Source organism: Moschus berezovskii, chromosome 2 (assembly GCF_049115385.1).
Source record: "Moschus berezovskii isolate FMDL1 chromosome 2, NW_MosBer_1.0, whole genome shotgun sequence".
Taxonomy (NCBI): Eukaryota; Metazoa; Chordata; class Mammalia; order Artiodactyla; family Moschidae; genus Moschus; species Moschus berezovskii.
In genome coordinates, this window is record NC_142461.1 from 35295143 (window position 1) to 35318456 (window position 23314).

Below are 23314 nucleotides of genomic sequence, written 5' to 3' on the forward strand. Positions count from 1 at the left end.
GCCTTCCATGGGTCTGTGTAGGAGACAGATACTTATTTTCACCAGTTCCAGGATGTCACCCTTTTCCTGTAATTTTTTAAAGGAGATAACATAGGGTAGAATGTAACAAAGGGTGGACGGAATGTGTAATCATAGAATCAGGTGAGGAAAAGGACCTCAGATTAATATAATTTTAGATATCTGAATAATGTGAAAAACCAACTCATTGAGAAGGCCTTTTTTAAATCTCTTTAAATTCTTTGGTAAAAAATTTAAGTTCTTTTTGATGTAAACACAAGAAATGATACTGTGATAAGGTAGGTGGATCGTTGACTCTTAAAAAGTTTCAGATTCATATGAAATTTGATTTAAAGGTAATGATAGCTTTAACTATAATTCAGAGAGGTATTACAGAGCAAAACAGTAATAAGTCATACACTCAGAGTTTTAAAATATGACACTCTTTTGGAAGAGAGATAAATCACAGTAAAGACATTGATTTAAAAGACTTCTAAGTAATCAATTTAGTAAGTACATGCTTAAAACATGAGAGATCCTGGGAACATTGACTTCTTCTTAGTCCAAACTTCTCATTTACACATGAAGAAAATGAAGCCCAAAACAGTTAAGTGATTTATCCATCATCCCTTATGTAGTTAAGAGCATTTTGAGGCTAGGCTCAGTGTTTCCTGATGTCCAAAGTGGTTCTGTTCAAATATTTTGTGCTTCGTATATCAACACTCTAAGGCTGATAGTTTCATTATAGTGAGAAACTACGAATTAGAATCACTGTTACCTTAATTGAAATCATCAACTTCAGGGCCTACATTTTATCCAGCCATACAATCAGTCACATTTTTACTTTTTGTTTTGAATTTCCTTTTTAAATAGCATCTTATTTTAAAAATATTTTTTTAGAATTTATAGTAATATTTGTATTACTAGTGAAGATGGTTTTTCTTTTAATTGTTAGAAATGTCTCATGGAAAAAATTAAAAGATCAAGCTAAGTATCATGTTTGATAAGAAGAAAAGAAAAAGACTGTAAAATATGAGTCTACTTTGTTTCTATGCTCATGAAGTTATTCTAACTGCAGTTCTAAAAGAAGAGATCCACAAAGTTAAGATGTACCTGTTATCTCAGCGAGATTATATTGAGGGAGATAACACACTTTGGGATGTCTCCGTCTCACATCTAGCAATGTAGAAATTAAATAAAATTAGTGGAATGACTTTTCAGTTGAATTGCAAATAGTATTCATTTTAAGGCTGAAAAATATATTTAAAAAATTTTTGTAACATTTTTAATAAACCTTTTTTGGTCTGAGTTAAGAGCATTTAAAAAATCTGAGTGTACTCTGTTGAAAATTTAGGTTAATTGATGTTTCACTGTATCTACAGTGACTTTAATGAGGATTGTTGGTTTATGAATACAGAAATAATTACTCACCTACTATACTGTCCATTCGATATCTACTATGGTAAAGTAGAGTTGCTGCTGCTGCTTCTGCTAAGTCGCTTTAGTTGTGTCCGACTCTGTGCGACCCCATGGACTATAGCCTACCAGACTCCTCTGTCCATGGGATTTTCCAGGCAAGAATACTGGAGTGGGTTGCCATTTCCTTCTCCAGGAGATCTTCTTGACCCAGGGTTTGAACCGGCGTCTCCCGCATTGTAGGCAGACGTTTTACTGTCTGAGCCACCAGGAAACTATTTCTAAATAGTTACACAGATTTCCATTACTCCTGGGAATATAGGATTCACTCAGCTGGTAAAGGCAAGGAAAATAGAATAAACAGACTTTTTAAAAATATTCTTGGAACTCTATGAATTTTTAATATTAATAAATATTTATTAGAGTATTGGGAAATTTTTATACTTTTCTCAGATCTGGGTGGGTTTTTGTTAAAAGTTACTATCAATTCATAGAGGTGCTTGGGCTACCTACCACACATTGTTAACCATGAAATTGTGATGTGTCTTTAAATTAGCCATTTTTATGTTTATTTCTGATGACCCAGTTTATGTGTCTTAGTGGGTCATGACATTTTAGGTTCCATTTTAGCACTGTGAGAATAGAAAGTCTATTTGTGTTTCTTTAGATTGGCAAAAAATGAAATTGAAATACAGACATTAAGCAAATGTTTTCTCCTTAATTTGATGAACTATATTTTAGAACTTCCCCCTTTCACCAACTTTGTATAGCTTGTTAGTATAAAAGACACTGTCTTCAATCCTTACGTCCCTTTGAGAAACATAAGCTTCTGTGTTTTTAGCTCACAGAATGTCTAATATAAAATTGATAGTGGAAAAAACACACAATCACCCAATTTATTAAAATGACATGGAGTATCAGCTCTAATTCACTTCTTTTTCTTCCTCTTTCATACTCTACTAAAGTGTCAATCTCAGTGCCTTATTAATGGCTTGGTGTTACCCTTTTGGTATTGCTACTTTAGTAGATAATCAGGTAATATTGTCATCGGATACTCCAGGCACTCTTCACTGGGAATGAAGTGAGAAGAAAAGAAGTAGGGGTAGTAAATCAATTCATGCATGAACACAAATTTATATGAAAACTATAAATATAGAATGTTCTTAATTTTGCCTCTCTTTGAGGTAGAGTACTCTCATCTTTGTAACTTAAGTTTTCAACACCATATTTTGTCCATTGCAGCTATGTGGAGCCATTCTCTTGCTTCAAGGCCCTCTCTACACATAGTTGGGATTTTTCATATTTGTAGGTGGTGGTTCCAGCCAACAGAGGCACACCCTCTGCCTTTGATTCACCAAAGTAAACTGATGCATGTATATTTGCATTTCAATTGAATAAACACAGATCTAGGAATGTGTTTATGAAAATTAATAAAATATTGAAATATAATTTATTCCATAATAAGAATAGTAGATAATTTCACTCAGTGAATAAAAATGGTCCTAGACTAGATAAGTAGATTGATTTTTAAAAAGAGGAACAGGTTTAGGATGGAAATGAACAATAATGTGGCTACATGACTACATCTTAATTGTTCTCCTGAATCCAGACTTCTTAATCCAGACTTAGGTGCCCACCCATCAGAAGATTATCACAGATGCAATAGCCTACTTATTGTTTTTGAATTGAACTTACTCTATAGTGTTACTGATGTGTTTAGTAAGTTTGTAAATTTCTCCTGAAAGTTGTTTTTGTTTACCTGTGAAGAACGTGATTAATATATATATTTTAGACAATATGTAATATTTAATATATATTTAAACCAACTTGAAAAAGACCAATTGATTCAGTCTATGTATTAAAAGAAAAACAAACTATTAAAAAATAACTGAGATATATTGTTTCAAGTTACATACACAATACAGTTAGTCAACTGAACCTTTCAGTTAATTATCAGATAATTTTATATATATCTCTGTAAGGTATAGGCCAGGAAAATCATTATTTCTCAAAGCTTCATTTGCTTGAAATCAAAGTGCATATTGCCATAGTCTCTTTCCTGTTACCAAAAATGGGCTCATGACTGTTAGCTTCCTCATGCCTCTTTCTTCCCTTCCCATAGCCATGGGAACAGAATTAGCAAACACCTTCTCACTAAGACTTACTCAGCAATAGGGCAATGTTTCTGGATGTAACTAGATATTTCTCCTACCCCTTTAAGATGATAATATAAATATATAAATAATTCTTATTAAAAATATTTGAGGCTATCTGGAGTATTTTGTAAATGTAACAACTAGATTACCCTGTCATTAGACTGAAGTCTCATAATTAAGTGAATTAACAATTATTTTTTAAAATGATCCTTACTGTTATTTTTCAGATTAGCATTATTTTGAATGATGAATTCAGTAACCTAAATTAGGGATTTTAAAATATTTCAACTCAAAGATTGTAGGTGGCTTAAATAAAATCAAATTTAGCATTCTACCAGGAGTATTTTCCCAAGGCAAATGTGATTTTAAGTATTTCTGTTCAAAATATTAATTTGTTTTAAAGTTATTGAGTACTAATTTGTTGTTGCCTGGGAAACCTTACATAGATTTCAAAAAAATATATTTATTAAAATGTGTAATTTGCATTTGCTATTTTTTTTACTCTCTAAAAAGTTAATTTCAATAATAAAATCCTCTTTCCTTTTTGTTACTAATTCCATGACATGAGTGGGGAGTAGAATATTCTGATTTTAAAAACCTTTAGTCTGTTATTCCATTGAAAAAAGTCAAAGAATTAAGTTGTATATGTGTGTATGTCTGTGTGTATAAAATTTAAAACATGATTTACCAAAATTAGATTTATTTTTAAACTTTGCTTATTTTATAAGATATCATATGAGAGGTTTTAGGTTAAATGTCTCCATTTTACCCTGTATTTAGTGCTAATTTTTCAGTTTTGCCAAATGAATCAAACAAATTAAACTAGATAAAATTTAAGGTAACTTTAACCTTATGGATAATTCTTTTTCAACCATCAATATAGGGACTTTTTGTAAATGTACATCACAAGATCTCCAAAGAAAAAATCTAAACTGTGCTACCCACACACACACAGGTTACTTTTTTTTTTTTGTATATAGCTCATTGAATTCCAAAATGAACAAGAACACAGAATTCAGGATACATCTGATCTGTCAGTTTTTCTTTAAGCTTTATAATCTATATGATAGAATGAGCAGTGGTAACTGCTAGAAGGTGACCATAGTTTATTTATCCCTTCTAGCTTTCTTTAATAAAAAGAATCATTGAGTTTGTATTATTTTAAAGTCCTTCTCCAAATATATTGTAGTTTCATTGTTCACTGTTGTTATGAATGTTTCAGCTAAGGATGAGAAACATGACAATTCAGTGTAAAATTTTTTGAGAACTATTAAAATTATAGTCATTATCTAACCTCAAGTACAGACATGATCTAGTTCAACCAAAAGGGGTTTGTTTTTTAATTTAATTCTTATTCCAGTGTTGAGTTTTAACATATTTGTGTTATTTATAATTTATTTTACGTCTATCTTAAGATAGACATATTTAAAGGGAGTGGTTCATGATGGTTTAGTGATGTTATTAGTTTGATCCTACTTGCCAGTTTCACACCCTCACCAAACTACATGTTTTTACCTTTGATGACTCTGTTGACAGCCTGTTGATGGCTATCGGTTGACAGACAACTGATAATTCTGGCTTAAACAATTTTAGAGCAATATCAGTAATAGTAGAAAATGTTCCCATCAAATAAATTATTTTCGCAAGAAAAAGAGAATATATGTATGGGAAATACCTAGATGAATAATTTTCTTTGGATTTTCTCTGATTCTATCAGGAAATTTTGCCACAGGTTTTATTGTTAGTGACTGGGTAAATTGATAGACCTAAGCTCTATTTTGAGATTTTTGTGGTAATGAGCTTTGTAACCCGGTTCATTCATTGAACCTCTTTGGCCCCCTGATAAGAAAATTATCAGCTAGGGAGTTAGACTATAGGTCCTTTTCAGCGCAAAGTTTCTGTTGTGTTTTTTTTTAAAGAGATAATAACATGGTACAACAAAGAGAGCAAGATTTTGCAGTCAGATTGACCAAGAGTCACTATCAGCTCCAGTTCTTATTATCTGTGACTATAATCAGATGCTTCGATATTTGAACTTTAATTTGTTTATTTATAAATTGAAGTTATTAATACCAAATTAGTAATGCCATTCTGTGGCTTGAAATATTGTATGTAAAGCAATCTGTAAAACCAGTTAATTGATGGCACCTAGTTGTTCAACCACTGGCCAGTGTTCTGATTGTTGTTCTTTCCAGTCAGTGACAAGAATCCTGTAAAATTTATATGAAGAGAGGAAATGGCATTTGACCTAAAGTTTGGGACTTTGGTATTAGCAAAGCAAATTCGAGGAAGATAAAGGTTTAGAGGACATAGGAGGGCAATGGACATTCTCAGCACAGAGAACTGGCTCTGGTTAACATTGTAGATCCAATTAGTCACTTGCACATAACCTACTTGATCTTCCCCACTCTTTACCCTTCTGCAGGTGAACGTCCCTTTCATTGTAACCAGTGTGGAGCTTCTTTTACTCAGAAGGGCAACCTTCTGAGACACATAAAGTTACACTCTGGAGAGAAGCCGTTCAAATGTCCTTTCTGTAGCTATGCCTGTAGAAGAAGGGACGCCCTCACAGGACACCTCAGGACCCACTCTGGTAAGTGCCACCAGCTCTTTAAGAAGAAAACTAAAATGTGGGAATTCAGAAGTGTGCTATAGAATAATTTAAAGTAACTTATAGCTTTGGTACATAGCTGAGAATGAGGTAGATGATTTATTTTGTATATGTTGAATAACTGACAGATTTTGCAGGATGCATTTGGCCTTCTTTTTTAGAGTTATAGACTTGGCAGGAAGGAGTACTGTCAACTGAAGAGTTTCAAGCCATTGATGAAAACAGCCGTAACATAAATTTTCTATAATTTTTAAATTTTATAATTATTAATGAAGTAATTGTGGTTAATCCAGAATAATGGAAAACCCAGTAAAAAATGTAGTTGTATGTTGATGTTAGCATAGATGAGAGGAAAGATGTGATTTTTTTTTGACTGGTAGATTACCTGGGCTGGGACTTCAGGGGGCGTCAAATATAACTATTTTAAACTTGAAAATATTATGTTCATTAGGAAATTGGCTGTGAGAGTATTTTATATTTCATTTTAACTCTCCTTGTTTCTTTAGCTTTCAAACTATAGTCATTGGATGCTCTCTGAAACTTTTCTCTGCTTCATAAATCATCATTAGAAAAATCTAGACTGTTTGATTTTTTTAAATGCCAGAATATAGTACATAAAAGCAAAAGAATGATTAGAAATCTGAATGAATTTCATTTGATTTTTAGCATGAATTGCCATAACCAAGAAGTTAAAGGTGGAAAATTAATATAGAATACTCTCAAGCCAGTTTTATATGCTCCTTCTGTTCATAACGACATATTAAAATTTAATTTTAATATGAAGATATGATGAAAGTGATATTTTTATCTACATTGACAAATTGACAGAGTGTTGTGGGTTGTGAGGTAATGCTTGTATTATCTTTTTTTACATTTTTCCTGTTAATCCTTAAGGCTTTACCCAGTTTTTTAACATGAATGTGAAATATATAAAACTATTTAGATATTAACTCGATTAAAAATAAAATTAATGAAATATTAAAATATATTAAGTATATGCTTTATATTCTTTCCTGACTGAAGGCAGTTTACTCATTTCCAACCATGACACATTATATTTTATTTAGAAATTATGCTGTGAAAATTATATATTAAAATGGTATTGTTTTATTATAAGAAGTATTCTTTATTGAAAGATACTTTTAAGACCCGACAGTTATTTCCTTTCGCTGGTCATGAGCTCTGGCTTATTAAAGCATTAGTCAGTTGACCAAGGATTATACTAATATAAAACATAGCTTTCCATGGGAATAAAGTTGAGGCAAAAATGTAGCTGTAAGCATGTATTTCACGCTTTACAAAATTTACAACATTGTGTTGTTTTAGTATCATGGTTTGGTGTATACATTTACTCTACCTGGGTATTCCTAGATTGCTTCTAGAATGTTCATTGTCTGGTGACACCTCCAGAAGGCATTTAACCTTCATCTCAATTTCTGTTTCTTTGATTTCTTTTTTGCTCTTTTAAGAGGTTTATCCCTGTGGGTAGTGTCTAAGAAGTCAAGACACCTTGGTTTTTGTATTAGACTGAGCTGAGCAGCTACACTCAGTTTATTTATACATATTAGGCATGGCTCATCTAGGGGCTCCTATTTGGTGTCTAGTGGAGTGAGGGGAGGGAAAGATGGTGCTCAAAGATGGTGCCCCTTACATTGGCTTTGGCAAGGCCAGACACCATAATTTATATGGTTCAGTATAATTATAAAGTTTATGTGCATAGAGCAAAGCTGTTTCTAAGAAACTGTAATATTTTTTTTGAGGGGGGCGGGGCTGTTATATATGGCTTGCAAGATTTTAGTTCCTGTACCAGGGATCAAACCTGTGACTCTACAGGAAAAACACGGAGTCCTAACCACTTCACAGCTAGGGCATTCCCTATGAAACTGTAAATTTTGTAAATAAATACTTTGCTACTTTGAGGTTCAAAAAAAAAGATATGTCTCTATAATTGCCATTATGATTTTGCAATTTGGTATACTAAGTTATGGCTTTGGCGGATATATAAATAGATATGCTCAAATTGGCTAATAAGGGGAGTTTAACAGAGAGATGAAGGGGACAGATGGGTGTCATTCACCTACTACTTCATTAAGGAGTGATATCAGCTCAGACATACTTTGAATTTGAAATACTAGCCATCACCAATGCTGTTCATAATAGATGAAGCATAAAACATAGCTGCCAAAGTCCATGCGTCTCTAACTGATCAGAAAGCTCAAGTTGGTCATTATAACTTTCTTCTTCCACTGCTGATTCCATCTTCCCCTTACTTTCACCCTCTTTTTAGCACCTGGGCTGGACAAGGTTCTTTGATGAGGGATCCACAGCCTAATTCCTAAATGTTTTGAGTATTTAATGGTGACCTTTTCTTCCTTGGATTACTATAGCTTTTCAATAACCAGAATGACTGGACACGTTTTTGTTAGAGATGTCCCAATAAATCTGCTGTCCTTGCCCATATCATATAGCAACAACCCCAAATCATTTTGGTAATCTGGAAAGTTTACCAGCCAATAGCCTACTTCTCTTTCTGTTAATTCAGCAGCTTGAAATGCCCCATATAGGCAAGGAGTAGCCTCAACTTTCAATGAAATAGTAACAGAACTCGGATCCCTGGTGGAAACTTTTAGGCATTGAGAGCTCCAAAACCAGCAATCCCAAGGTTTCAGCACAGGAAGTGAAAACCCTTTAAATGGGTTATTTGATGTATTATGGCCACTACTACCTTAACCTCTTTGTAATCAAACTTATGAGCTGTGGCATTGGGGAAGATAGATGACTTTAGACATTTATCATATCCTATAGGACTTACTTAAACTTCTCCCAGCTAGCAGTCATACATGAACCATGCCACTTGTGGGCCAGTATACTCCATTTGGCCAAATGATTCTGGATAATGTGGCGTGAGATACAGCTAGTGAAATCTTGAAATGGTTTGGGACCATTGCTGTATTTCCTTTGCCTTGAAAAAAATTTCCAGCCTAAAGTCAATATTTTAAGGAATACTGTAGTGGTTATTGACTTCAGCTCAGACGGTAAAGTGTCTGCCTACAGTGCGGGAGACCCGAGTTCAATCCCTGGGTCAGGAAGATCTCCTGGAGAAGGAAATGGCAACCCACTCCAGTATTCTTGCCTGGAAAATCCCATGGATGGAGGAGCCTGGTAGGCTACAGTCCATGGGGTCGCAAAGAGTCAGACACGACTGAGCGACTTCACTTCACATAGTGGTTATTGAAGGCATTCTGTTATATCCAGGTGAGGAGGAGCATACAAAAGCACCGAAGGAAGGGGAGGTAAATCTATATTCTGAATATCTATCAATTCCTGTGAGAATAAATTTCTCCCTCCTTGAGGTGGACATCTGTTCATTGTAATCCGCCAGTCACTAATCGACTGGTTGATCCCCTTGGAGAACAGTGCCATATCAGGGTCCCAGCATTGGAAGGTGGTGAACTCAGCAGCTGTGGTAGTTAAATTAGCCACAGAGCGGGGGAAATCTATGTTGTTGAAGTTTGTAATTTCCATCATTGCCTCTCTTTTCAGTTTGTACTTGGGCCACTTAAGCAGGCACTAGGGTAGCTAGGTAAAGAATCCAATACCCATAGTATAGATTATCTGATTGTTTTGAGTCACCCATCACATAATCTTTTCCAGACTACTCAGAGCCTCTTCCACAATGGATGCCCTCTGGAAGGAATTCACGTAAGATACCATATTGTCACACTTTGTACCAGTTCTGAGAGGCACATATGTATAACTCTTCCCCAAATCTTTTATCTCCAATCTTCCAGTCTTGTTTTTCCAAGTCCTTGACTATATGGCCATGCCATCTATCATTTCCTCATCTATCTTTTCTTACATGCAAACTGTACACCTGGAGAGGTTATCTTTTCATTACTAGGATTTAGGGGGAGCCCTCTTCGTTGGGCCTCTAGTACAATAGTTGCTGCTACTGCTACTACTAAGTCACTTCAGTCGTGTCCGACTCTGTGTGACCCCATAGACGGAAGCCCACCAGGCTCCCCCATCCCTGGGATTCTCCAGGCAAGAACACTGGAGTGGGTTGCCATTTCCTTCTCCAATGTGTGAAAGTGAAGTCGCTCAGTCGTGTCCAACCCTTAGCGACCCCACGGACTGAAGCCTACCAGGCTCCTCCATCCATGGGATTTTCTAGGCAAGAGTACTGGAGTGGCTTGCCATTGTACTAAATGCCATGTGGTCCATTCACAGGCTGGATTCATGCAGTTTTATCCTATGTTAATTGGTCATTGAGAACACCCCATGAGGCCAGATTGTGAGAGACTGCGAAGCAGTAGTGGCAGGTATCAGAGACACGTGAGCTACTTGCTCAGAAAGTATATACTTGGGTTTCCCAGACCTGTGTGGTCCATTTCATTTAATAATGAAATGTTCTTGTGCACATCTTATTTTGTATATTGAATCAGATTAACACATAGTTCATTTTGTATAGTTTGAGCCACACAGTCATTTGGAGTTTCGTATCCTAATACTGAGTCTTAACAAGAGTCCAATAGCAAATTAGGAGCTACTTTTCAAATGGCACATCATTATTGAGAAGATCACATACATATATTTCCTCCACTGGGGATCTGCACTCCATTCCTGCAGTAGCAATTACATCACACACCATCTTTGCTTGACACATGTGTTTCCAAAAATCATGGCATTGCTGGATTGTAGCCAGAGATCTGCATGGCAGCTTTCATTGCAGCAGAGGTATACTGCAGTCCCAGTATACCTTTCTTGCCCCAGTCCACTCTCAGGGTTGACAGCCTTGTGGATTATCAAAAACGTGCATCAGAGTGGAATACCCAAACATAGTGTATCTTGTTTCTAAAATTCAAAGAGAGGGCACCACATTTTCTGCCTCCTCCTTCATAATGAAAGGTACAAGGTACAGCAACTTATCATTTACTGTAGAGGCTCTGTTTCCACATGCCTGCATCGCTGGGCCCCTAAAATTTCACCAGTGCTGCAAGTGTCTAAACTTTTCATAGAGATCACCTCTTATCCTCCGGCATATATCTTAATGAGACATTTTAGTGTTTAGTGTTTACTACTTCCTGCTCACCAAATCCAATTAGTATAATACCATGAATGTAATGCCCCAGGTTGATGTTATGTGAGATGTCAAGATGAACAAGATTTCTTTGCCCTATATTATGGCAACAAGAAGAGAGTTGACCTAGCCTTAGGGTAAAATGGTGAAAGTATATTGTCCCTGCATTGTAAAGGCAGACTGCTTTTACAGGAATTACTTTTAAAAGAAATTAAGTTGGTAGTTCCATACATGGTGTCAGGGGCTATGTTAAATGCTCCAACAAAGATACTATAGCTAAAACTGCTTCTGTATTTGGCATTCTGGTGTAACTAAATCTTCATTCATCCACAGAACCATCTTGGTCTTGCATTAGCCTAATGAAGTTTAAATGTGTTTGTTGTAGGAATGACCACCCCAGCATCTTTCGGTTTTAGTTTACTGTCTTGGAAGAAGTGACAGTTCTAGGGCTGTGATTTCCAGTATGGTAGCCACTAGCCATATGTGGCTATTAAGCACCTATACATATGGGCTTCCCCATTGCCCAGTGGTAAAGAATATGCCTGCAATACAGGAGACACAGGTTCAATCCCTGGGTCGAGAAGATCCCCTTGAGGAGGAAATGGCAACCCCCGTCCAGTATTCTTGCAAGGAAAATCCCATGGACAGAGGAGCCTGGTGGGCTACAGTCCGTAATGTCACAGAGAGTCTGATATGACTAAGAGACTAAGCACACACATATGGTTAATACCACATGTTGAAATGGTATTTATTAAATATATTATGAAAATTAATTCCACCTTTTAAAAATGTGGCTATTAGAAAATTTTAAATTATATATGTGATTCATTTTGCATTAGACAGCACTGTTCTTATCTTTTTATAATAGACCTCCTACCCTGGGTCAGGGAACTGATGTAAGGATTCTTTCCATTACTGAGTGCACTTATTCCTATGGTACAGTAAGATGGGCTTGGGTGAAGTCTTCATATATATCTTGGCTTCCATAAGCTCCCACTTTGGTGGGCCACAGTTGTATTTTGGGTTCCAGGGATTAATGGCAATTCAGAGCTAATACAATACAGCTGTCTAATAACCTGTGGAAGGATTTGGTATTATCCTTCTCACAGTTTATTGTCACTGTCATAAATGGCCACAGGTGGTTCTGAAATGGCTATGAGGAAAATTCATAGCATACAGCTATGGCCAGGTTTCATGGACTCTGTCTCCACCTAAAATTATGTGACTCTGGATATGTGAATATACTTAGGTCTAGGCAGTAGATAAGAGATCATGAATCCCACTATGGTGACTGAAGTTGGATTTTTGCCCACAAGACCTAGAGTGTTTCTTTCCATGTAAGACAGCTAGCAGCTTGGTATTCTAAGTGTCTTTTTCATTCTTGGGGAATCTGAAACCCATTAGCCATTTCCATAGAAGCCTGTGGCATAAAACACATTGATTTTCATCCCATCCCTGTGGCTTGTTAAGGTAACCTCACCTTCCTAAAATTAATTTCTACCACATAGCTTCTGCCATCTCAGAAGATCACAATGCTGCTGCTGCTAAGTCACTTCAGTCGTGTCCGACTCTGTGCGACCCCATAGATGGTAGCCCACCAGGCTCCGCCGTCTCTGGGATTCTCCAGGCAAGAACACTGGAGTGGGCTGCCATTTCCTTCTCCAATGCATGAAAGTGAAAAGTGAAAGTGAAGTCGCTCAGTCGTGTCCGACTCTCCGCGACCCCATGGACTACAGCCTACCAGGCTCCTCCACCCATGGGATTTTCCAGGCAAGAGTACTGGAGTGGGTTGCCATTGCCTTCTCCCGAAGATCACAATAGATACCTTTAAATTAAGAAGCTCAGATCTGTTTGCAACATCTATCATTGTTCTCTCCAGCCTAGAAAAGACAGTTACCAGGAGGCTTCTCAAACATGCTGGTTATTTCCTCAACAGTGTAATTCTTTGGTGAAGATGTCCCACAGGCCCTTGTGGGGTATTGTTATTTATAATAGATCCTTTCCAATATTCTTACTTTCTTGAGATTTTGGAATTTTACTTTGCTATCCCAAGAACATTCTGCCATTTCAACTTTTTTACTGTGTAAGCTATCATTGGATCAAAGATTCAATTAGCTAGTCACTCCCACCTGCTCAAGACAATAAAATAGTAAATCCCAGATGAATATTCCTATAGATAAATTGCCCTGATCTAACATTGTAGTTCACTTTCTTGATTTAAAATCCTTAGAATCAATCCATTCCCTTACATGCTAACTGGACTCCTACTTTTGGTAAAGATTTGCAGTTATTTCAGTGTATAAGGTTGTCACCTCCTGGATATCCCTTGACTTTGGCTATATTAGGATCTAACTTGTCATGAGCCTGGGGATTGTGGATGGTAATAGAAATGAGTTCTGAAAAGAACTGCCATTCTCTGAACCAGTTGGAAGTCCTCCTACTATATGGGAATGCTCTCAACCAATGTGAGAGTTGGTTTCCTTAAATGGAATGGAGAGGAGTGAAGACAAATGTGTCTTCTTCCAAGTCAGGTTCTGTAGGGTTTTAGGAGTTCAACATTCTGAGCCTCAGTATCTCATCACATAGTATCACCACGCGTTTCACTCTTTCCCCATCATTACCCCATTATCAAGAACTAACAGTGGGCCTGTCTGGTGGTCCAGTGGTGAGGAATCTTCCTGCCAATGCAGGAGTCACCGGTTTGATCCCTGGTCTGGGAAGATCTCACATGCCATGGCGCAGCTAAGCTCGTGTGCCACAACTACTGAGCCCACATGCCCCAGAGCCAGTGCTCAGCAACAAGAGAAGCCACCACAATGAGAAGCCCATGCACTGGAACTAGAGAGTAGCCCCACTTGCCACAACTAGAGAAAAGCAATGAAAATCCAGCACAGACAGTAAATTTAAAAATAAAATTATTAAAAACAGATTTAGAAAAAGACCTAATGGTATTGGTTTTACCCATTTTATTCAATACAGCAATCCCATCTCCCTTCAAATCAGATTCTGGAGTTGATCTTCAGCCTTATTTACCTGAGTCTTAAGTAAATAAGGACTGTTTTAAAGATGACAGAGAACTTTACCGTTTCACCTCCATTCGAACTTGAACATTCAGGACCTTCAATTTGTTCTTTCTACTTCATATAATCCTTTGGACTAACAGAAGTAGCCATGGAACACTACAGTCTTCACACAGACACCACTACTGTCCTTTTAGCAAATAAAGACCACAGCTCCAAAAGTCCTCCTTTCATCTGCACTTCATTTTGTGATACCATCAGTGATAATGTGAGTAATCAGGTTGCCAGCACATGCATAGAATTACTAGGATTTCACTCACTTCCTGATAGGTGGCCCTCCTGTTCTCTTCAAGCATGAGAAACTCAATGTCAAAATGCCTTGTGAACTCTCTGAGGCCTTGGGCCACTCCTGCTACCAATAACTAGCATCAGGGCCTTGATAGGAAAGCAATGAGACACTTAAATGGAGAAAATACAGGAGACATTGACGAAGCACTAAAATTTACAGGAGAAAGGGTAGGCATAAAAGAAACCAACAAGGGACAGTTGAAATACTCTAAGGCTGCAGTATTAGGAAGCCATTAGCAATCCCATGTCTTAAGTGTTTGTTGTGTGTGTATGTGCTTGCACTCACTCTTGTCCGACTCTTTGTGACTCCATGGACTGCATCCTGCCAGGCTCCTCTGTCCTTAGAATTTTACAAGCAAGAATACTGGAGTGGCTTGCCATTTCCTCCTCCAGGAGATCTTCCCGACATCTCCTGTCAGGAAGGAGATGTATCCACAATACAGGGATTGAACCCACATGTATTGTGTCTCCTGCCTTAACAGGCAGATTCTTTACCAACTGTGCCACCTGGAAGAGGTCACTGAAATTAGGAGAGGTAGGAGATGGTTTTGAAACTGACCTTAGGTTCGGTTCGGTTTGGTTCGGTTCAGTCGCTCAGTCGTGTCCGACTCTCTGTGACCCCATGAATCACAGCACGCCAGGCCTCCCTGTCCATCACCAACTTTTGGAGTTCACTCAAACTCATGTCCACAGAGTCGGTGATGCCATCCAGCCATCTCATTTTCTGTCATCCCCTTCTCTTTCCACCCCCAACCTTTCCCAGCATCAGAGTCTTTTCCAGTGAGTCAACTCGTCGCATGAGGTGGCCAAAGTATTGCAGTTTCAGCTGTAGCATCAGTCCTTCCAATGAACACTCAGGATTAATCTCCTTTAGAATGGACTGGTTGGATCTCCTTGCAGTCCAAGGGACTCTCAAGAGTCTTCTCCAACACCACAGTTCAAAAGCATCAATTCTTCGGCGATCAGCTTTCTTCACAGTCCAACTCTCACATCCATACATGACCTCAGGAGAAACCATAGCCTTGACTAGACGGACCTTTGTTGGCAAAGTAATGTCTCTGCTTTTTAATATACTATCAAGGTTGGTCATAACTTTCCTTCCAAGGAGTAAGCATCTTTTAATTTCATGGCTGCAATCTGCATCTGCCGTGGAGGAATATACCCCTACTAACATGTGACTGAGGAATAAACAGCTTGGCCTCACTCTTTCCATCTCTCCTCTTTTGCTGATGTATGTTAGTCGCCCAGTCGCATCTGACTCTTTGCTGCCCCATGGTCTATAGCCCACAGGCTCTTCTGTCCATAGGATTCTATAGGCAAGAATACTGGAGTGAGTTGCCATTTCCTTCTCCAGAGGATCTTCCCGACCTTGTGATCGAACCTACATCTTTTACGTCTCCTGCATTGGCAGGCAGCTTCTTTACTGTCTCTTTTGCTAATACCTTATGTTAAATGAGCATGACCAGAAGCCAGGGGACAAAGGAGACTATGGATGAAGCTGATAAGCTTTTTGCAGAAGCAGAGCAGAAAAAGGTGAAAAATGGCTATGGAGGTGAAAGAGAATATGTCACAGATAAGCTAAATATAAGAACTAGTGCTTAAACTTACTAATATAGGGTAGTAAGTGTAATATAATGATTTTATTTGAATTTCAGTTTTTTATGAATAATATTATTAGTACAAAGTAACTTGCTTCCTCCTCCTCCATACCAACCCTTACTTTGGGTAATGAGTGCTCATTGTTTTATTTTCTTTAGTTAGCTGATGTGTTCTAGGGTATTTATATTGCACCTTAGTTTCCTTTGTTTTAGATTAGAACATTTTTCTTCCAGTAGATTGGTTAATAATGAAGTTGGTTTTGATGTGCACTTATGTATTTCTATGACATTTTACATGTCATAGAGAAATATGAGAAAACACTTAGAAAAATGTCTGGGATATAGTATCAGTATCAGTTCATTATCAGTTCATTCACTGAGTTGTGTACTACTCTTTGGGACCCCATGGATTACAGTACGCCAAGCTTCCCTGTCCATCACCAACTCCCGGAGCTGACTCAAACTCATGTCCATTGAGATGGTGATGCCATCCAACCATCTCATGCTCTGTCATCCCCTTTTCCTCCCGCCTTTAATCGTTCCCAGCATCAGGGTCTTTCTAAATGAGTCAGTTCTTCACTTCAGGTGGCCAAGGTATTGCAGTTTCAGCTTCAGCATCAGTCCTTCCAATGAATATTCAGGATGAATTTTCCTTTAGGATGGATACATCCAATATAGTATACAGTCAATAAATGTTAGCTCTTTTCTTTCTTCCTCTTTTTCTTAAAAGCCCTATAAGGTCCCATGCAAGTTGAAAGTTTCTATATGGAATTCTCTGCATACTCTAGAGAAGGGGTCTCCAACCTCCATGATCTAATGCCTGATGATCTTAATAATAATAGAAATAAATTGCATAATAAGTGTTAACATGCTTGAATCATCCTGAAACCATACCCCCACCCCCGGTTTGTGGAAAAAGTGTCTTCCATAAAACCAGTCTCTGTTGCAAAAAGGTTGGGGACCACTGCTCTAGAGGACACAAGGCAGTGTTTTGATTTTGATTGTAGAATCCTAATAGTTAGGTTATGACAGGTCATGTCTGGAATTCCTTGAACTCTCTATAGCCTTGTACAAGGCACATCCTATGGATTATTCGTTTAGTTAAATCTCTTACCTGACAGAGCAAAACCAGGTAGTTTATCAATTAAAAACAGTAAATCTAGCAATATAGGAAGCTTTCAATAAAAAGGCCAAGTCCTTTCCTTTCAGTGAGGAATTTGGTTTGGGGATTCCATATAGTTAATCTGACCTAAACTACACTCATAACACATCATCTCTAATTCCATTTTCAGTTTCTTTAAAAACTTGAAGACGTTGTGAAACAATCAGACTTCTATTAAATTTATCAGATTTTTGTCACTAATTTTTAAGATTTCCTTTGCCTGCCTTCAATTTATCAGTATTATTGTCATCTCATTTTTATGGAATCTTTCCAGAGTGGTAAAATTAGTTTTTATAGAAATAACTTTCTTTCTGTACCTATTTTATTAGAATATGTATATTTGGTTAATTTATTTAATTATAGTAATAGGTACAGCTGGCATAAATAAGTTTGGATGGAATCATAACTGACTCAGTGTAAGTATCCAGTTCAACTGCCAGAAGTATCTATGTGGGCATACCAAAGAGCAGCCTGTGAGCACCAGCATTTCAGTGTTTTTCAAAGGATTGGAGGGACAGAAAAGCTTCTTGTTAATATCATTCCTAGTTTACAGGTGAGGAGACTGAGGCACAGAGAAGTCACACAGGCAGAGCCTGGATTCAAACCAAGACAAACTCCAAAATCTGTACTCCATGCTATGGAATAAATTATACAACCTCATATGTTTATTTTATCCTCTGTCTTGCTAAACTCTGGGCTTCCCTTGTGGCTCAGCTGGTAAAGAATTTGCCTGCAATGCGGGAGACTTGAGTTTGATCTCTGGGTTGGGAAGATCCCCTGGATAAGGGAAAGGCCTAGTATTCTGGCCTGGAGAATTCCACGGACTGTATCATGGGGTTGCAAAGAGATGGACACAACTGAACAACTTTCACTCACTCACTCACTGTTAAACTCTGTAAAATTAACTCCAAGTGATAAATTGAATACTATCTGGAAGTCAAAAAGTCAAGACATTTGGGTTTAAGAACAGGCTAATTGCAAATTAGCTGTGTGACTTTGTCACATCACTTAATTTAATCTTTAATCTCCCTGTGCTGCTCATATTATATAATCCGTTATCTTTTCTCCTGGGATTTTGCTGCTCATTAGTCACTGAGACTAATCTTTACAGAGTAAAAGAGTATTCCGCTCTCCCAATTTATTTATTTGTTTGCTGTTGTTTGTTTTAACTTTCAAAACAGATTTGCATAAAATGGAAGAGGTCTTAAAAGATTTTCAGATGACCTGCATAGGACCAGCATCACTTCTCTGCAACTATCTGCCAACATAAATTTCAGAGAAAACCTTGATATAGAGAGTTTCTGATTTTGCATTCTAATTCCAGATATAGTTTGTTCACATAAAGTGCATTTCTTTTTAAAGAATATTTTTGAAAAAGCTCTCTCTGTGTTGCTGAATACCAGTGGAAGTGTAAAACAGTGTTGAATTTTCCTTCCTTCTCTTTTACCAGTTAGTACCTGAATGAAAAGGTGGGCTTACGTGTGTGCAAAGCCCTGATTACTTGATTTGATTGCTTGTTTTAAATTTTGATTACAGTCATTGATAACATTTTTTAATTTTGAAAGGATGCCCAATTTTATAAATAATAAATCTGGGCTCCTTAAAGAGCACAAATATTTTGGTAGCATTTTCCAGTATTTGACATGGAAAAGTTTGTTTTCTAACAATGATTTTTAAGCAGTATAATATTATTTCTGGACATAGATTGATATGATCATCTTTTTTCAGGAGTAGATAATTCCTATTAACAATGCCTAGATTTTATTCGGAGAAGGCAATGGCAAGCCACTCCAGTACTATTGCCTAGAAAATCCCATGGATGGAGGAGCCTGGTAGGCTGCAGTCCATGGGGTCGCTAAGGGTCGGACTTGACTGAGCGACTTCACTTTCACTTTTCACTATCACACATTGGAGAAGGAAATGGCAACCCACTCCAGTGTTCTTGCCTGGAGAATCCCAGGGATGGGGGACCCTGGTGGGCTTCCGTCTATGGGGTCACACAGAGTCGGACACGACTGAAGTGACTTAGCAGTAGCAGATTTTATTCCAAACTTCTTAAGATAATAATGGGAGAAATCAGAACTTTTCTTATATTTGTTATGGCAGAGCTGTATTTCATTTCTGAAATATTGTCCATTCTGAGGGAAAAAAGTGAAATAATGCCATCTACATTTTGTCTGTACAGCAATCATCAGTGTTTATTTCTTTGTTTTTAAAAACTATTTTCATTTATTATGGTGTAGAGCTATTCTACTACTCTTGATGGTGGGTATTTCATTAGAATTGCTTTATTTTATGGCAGTATGTTGGCATAATGTAAACTTTACTCATTAACCTTGGATTTACCACACAAATCGCCTACTTTTCTTTACATAAGTTTGTAATATAACATAGTATTTCTGTCAGTTTTTAGTGACAAATCAGAATCAGTGCCCCTGCTACAAAAAATTATTTTATTAGTTTTGTCTATTAGATTTTTAGTTTAACAAGTGATTATAGTCCTTTCATTCTTAGAAATTTGATTAGTTTGCTTCATACATTATATATTACTTCTTTTAATTGTCTTTATTTCCCCAGTACACTGGGGAAATAGTGTTTCAATTAAGCCCTGGACCCCTATTAATCAAAACAATACTTGCCATACTTATTTTTTAATCAAGGAGGAATGAAAGGTGCATGTATTTTCCGAATTAGCACTTCAGGTATATTTCTCATGTACTTTGATACAGTGTTCAAATTAAATATTTAAAACATAATAGAAGAGTATGTGTTTTAATGTATGGAAACTTATGTGATACATATGCTTTATAAATTTCTTTGTATAAATTGTAAAGAGAAAAAAGTAAGAATGCCTTTTTCAGGGTCTCAAATGTATTTATGCAATATCTAAAATTTAGTTTTGGCCATGGAATTGTACTGGACTTTGTTGTTGTTTAGTCGCTAAGTCACGTCTGACCCTTTTGCGACCCCATGGTCTGTAGACCGCCAGGTTTCTCTGTCCAAAGGATGTCTAAGACAAGAATACTGGAGTGGGTTGCCATTTACTTCTCCAGGGGATCTTTCTGACCCAGGGATCAGACCCGGGTCTCCTGCATTGGCAGGTAGATTCTTTAGCACTGAGCCACCAGGAAAGCCTGTACTACACTTACATTCTTACCAAAAAAATAATAATAATCATTGCTAAAAAGGGAATCTTTTCATTTGAAAATGAAAAATCCTAATATCCCAAGGAGGCGTATTCATTGTCTCTTGTTCCTTGTTTATTGTAACATTATTGTGTCAGTTCAGTTCAGTTGCTCAGTCGTGTCCAACTCTTTGTGACCCCATGAATCACAGCACGCCAGGCCTCCCTGTCCATCACCAACTCCCGGAGTTCACTCAAACTCATGTCTATCGAGTCGGTGATACCATCCAGCCATCTATTCTCTGTCGTTCCCTTCTCCTCCTGCCCCCCCAATCCTTCCCAGCATCAGAGTCTGTGAGGGATGATCACAGACCAAAGTATTGGTCTGTGATGGCCAAAGTATTGTTTCAGTTCAGTTCAGTTCATATCCTTGAGTAAGCAGAAGAGTGTAGGAATTTTTTTTTCTGATTTTAGCTTTCAATTAAATCAGTATTTATTATATAATTACTTGAATATATCACCTAAAAATAAACACTTTGTAATGTTAGTGATATATCCATAGCATATAACCCTAGAGTAAGAACTATTTGCAACCAATGTCGCAGTCTTTTGACTTAGGATCAATAAGCCTACATTATTCTGAACAGATGCCTAGTTTATTTCCAAAACACCTCAGTTATGTTGATTTTCACAACATAGTTTTGTAATCTATTCAATGTTTGACAAATTTTGCTTAAGAAGTTTGTTCTTTATATCTAATTGTCAGGTTAAAGCTATTTTGTCCTATAAAAAGCAACTGGATCAGATGTAACATATAAGAATCCATCTGTTAAAACAATAACATCCACCATTTTTAGTTGTTTTAGATAAGGACTGTTTCCCTGCTTTTGAATATATTTGGATATTCACATTAGTACAATATTAAACCAACTAACAGGCATTTTTAAGGTATAAACTACATGCTGTCAGAGAAGCTGGTAAGAAAATATAGTTTTCTCATTCTCTTCAACTTTCTTGGAAATGAAGTTCAAAAGTGGTGTCTGGCTGGGTTTGAGAGAGTGCTAACCTTTGACCATATTGTTAAACAAGTGAATGCCAAATGCTCTAGTTCTGTATTCCCATACGGGACAATCTGTTAATTTGCCATGACAGTGATTATGCCCTCAGATATACTATCATTCCTTATTAAGGGACTATCACATCATCTCCTTAAATTCCTGTCTGACCAGGAATTCCATAAACTGATTGTCCTCCAAAGCAGTGTGGCATTTATAATCACTGTCTCTTGAAATACACCCTTTCCCTCTTATATATGTTTTTTTTTTTAAGTTTTTTTCCCCTCTTGTCTCTCCTCTGCCTTCCACTCTGTTTTTCTAATAGATTTTCCCCCCTAATTCTTCAGTGTTTGCTTCAATATTATCCCACTTTATTTTTTGAGGTAAACAAGTATATAATTAAGTACTTTAAGTTTCTGTTACATATGAACTGCTTTTTATAACATGGATTTGCTACAGGTTATAGACCTTTAGATATTAATAGGACTGATTATTTTGTTAAAGAAGGATTTTAAATGTCTGAAAGTTGGGTATGTTGCCAAAAGGCTATCATTATCAGTTATTTCCATATTGACATTGTTTTAAAACCAGATCACCATGACTTTTCTACCAGATTTGCTAAAGAGATCCATTTAACAAATTCTAAGCCAATGGCCAGTATACTGATAAGACAGATTAAATTTTGCTGGTTATAGAAATTGAGTCTAGTGCAGCTCCTTCATAGTAGTGATGGTGCATAAAGTGTAGTATAATTTGTACTGCAGACTTCCCTTGAGAAGAAACTGTTTTCACCTGATTGTAGACCTGGCACCTGGCCCACTTTCTGGGTGATCTCCCAAGTGTGAACTTTCCCCACCCTCTACCCCTCCTTTCCTTCCTGGAGGTGGTTGATAGAGGAGGATTACATTGATAATTACACAAGCAGTGTCAGTTGCACACTTGATTTGCATAACTGTGCTCTGCTGATTTCACCCATCAAGTCCTGACACTCAGCCTGTAGAGCCTCTCTGTATGCTGTGCAATAAGCACTGAAGAGGGAATGGGATTAGTGTCTCCATTCCTGATTCAAACACACATGTAACACCCTGCCCATGGAGGGAGAAACCACTTCCAGTCAGGCCAGCTGCAGTGACAATTCATGTGAGTTTCTACCCAGAAGAACATATTTTCCCCCAAATAATCATTATATACTCTTGCTTATATGTATGTTCCTTATAAAAGAAATTAAATTTTTAATAGCATTAAATTTTCAAGCAGCAGTATACACAATGTGCTTCTTTAAATTTTAGATACTTATTCAGACATAGAAGGAGAAATATTGTATGATAGCCTTTATATGAGGAATCTAAAAAGAAATGACACAAAACAGAAACGGGCTCACAGATTTAGAGAATTTACTGTTTCAGAGTAGGAGGAGGATGGGGGCAAAGGATAGTTAGGGAGTTTGGGATCAACATATGTACACGACTGTATTTAAAATGGATAACCAGCAAGGTCCTGCTGTATAATACAGGGAACTCTGGTTAATGTTATGTGGCAGCCTGGATGGGAGGGGAGTTTGGGGGAGAACAATACTTATATACATATGCTGAGTCCCTTCACTGCCCGCCTGAGACTATGACAGCATTGTTAGTTGGCTATTGTTGTTTAGTCATTAAGTTGTGTCTGACTCTTTTGCAACCCGATTGTAGCCCGCCAGGCTCCTTTGTCCATGGGAGTTACTCCAATATAAAATAAAAAGTTTTTT

General features: G+C 37.1%; 1 protein-coding gene across 7 annotated transcripts in view; it reads left to right on the top strand.

Moving 5' to 3' along the window:
* The window catches only part of IKZF2 (IKAROS family zinc finger 2), a 176810-nt gene that overhangs the window by 115403 nt on the left and 38093 nt on the right, over positions 1-23314 (top strand). For all 7 annotated transcript variants that reach the window (XM_055396998.2, XM_055396996.2, XM_055396999.2 and 4 more), the window contains one exon: positions 5995-6162. In XM_055396998.2, coding sequence (XP_055252973.1) covers positions 5995-6162 — 168 coding nt within the window. The remainder of the gene's footprint in view (positions 1-5994; positions 6163-23314) is intronic.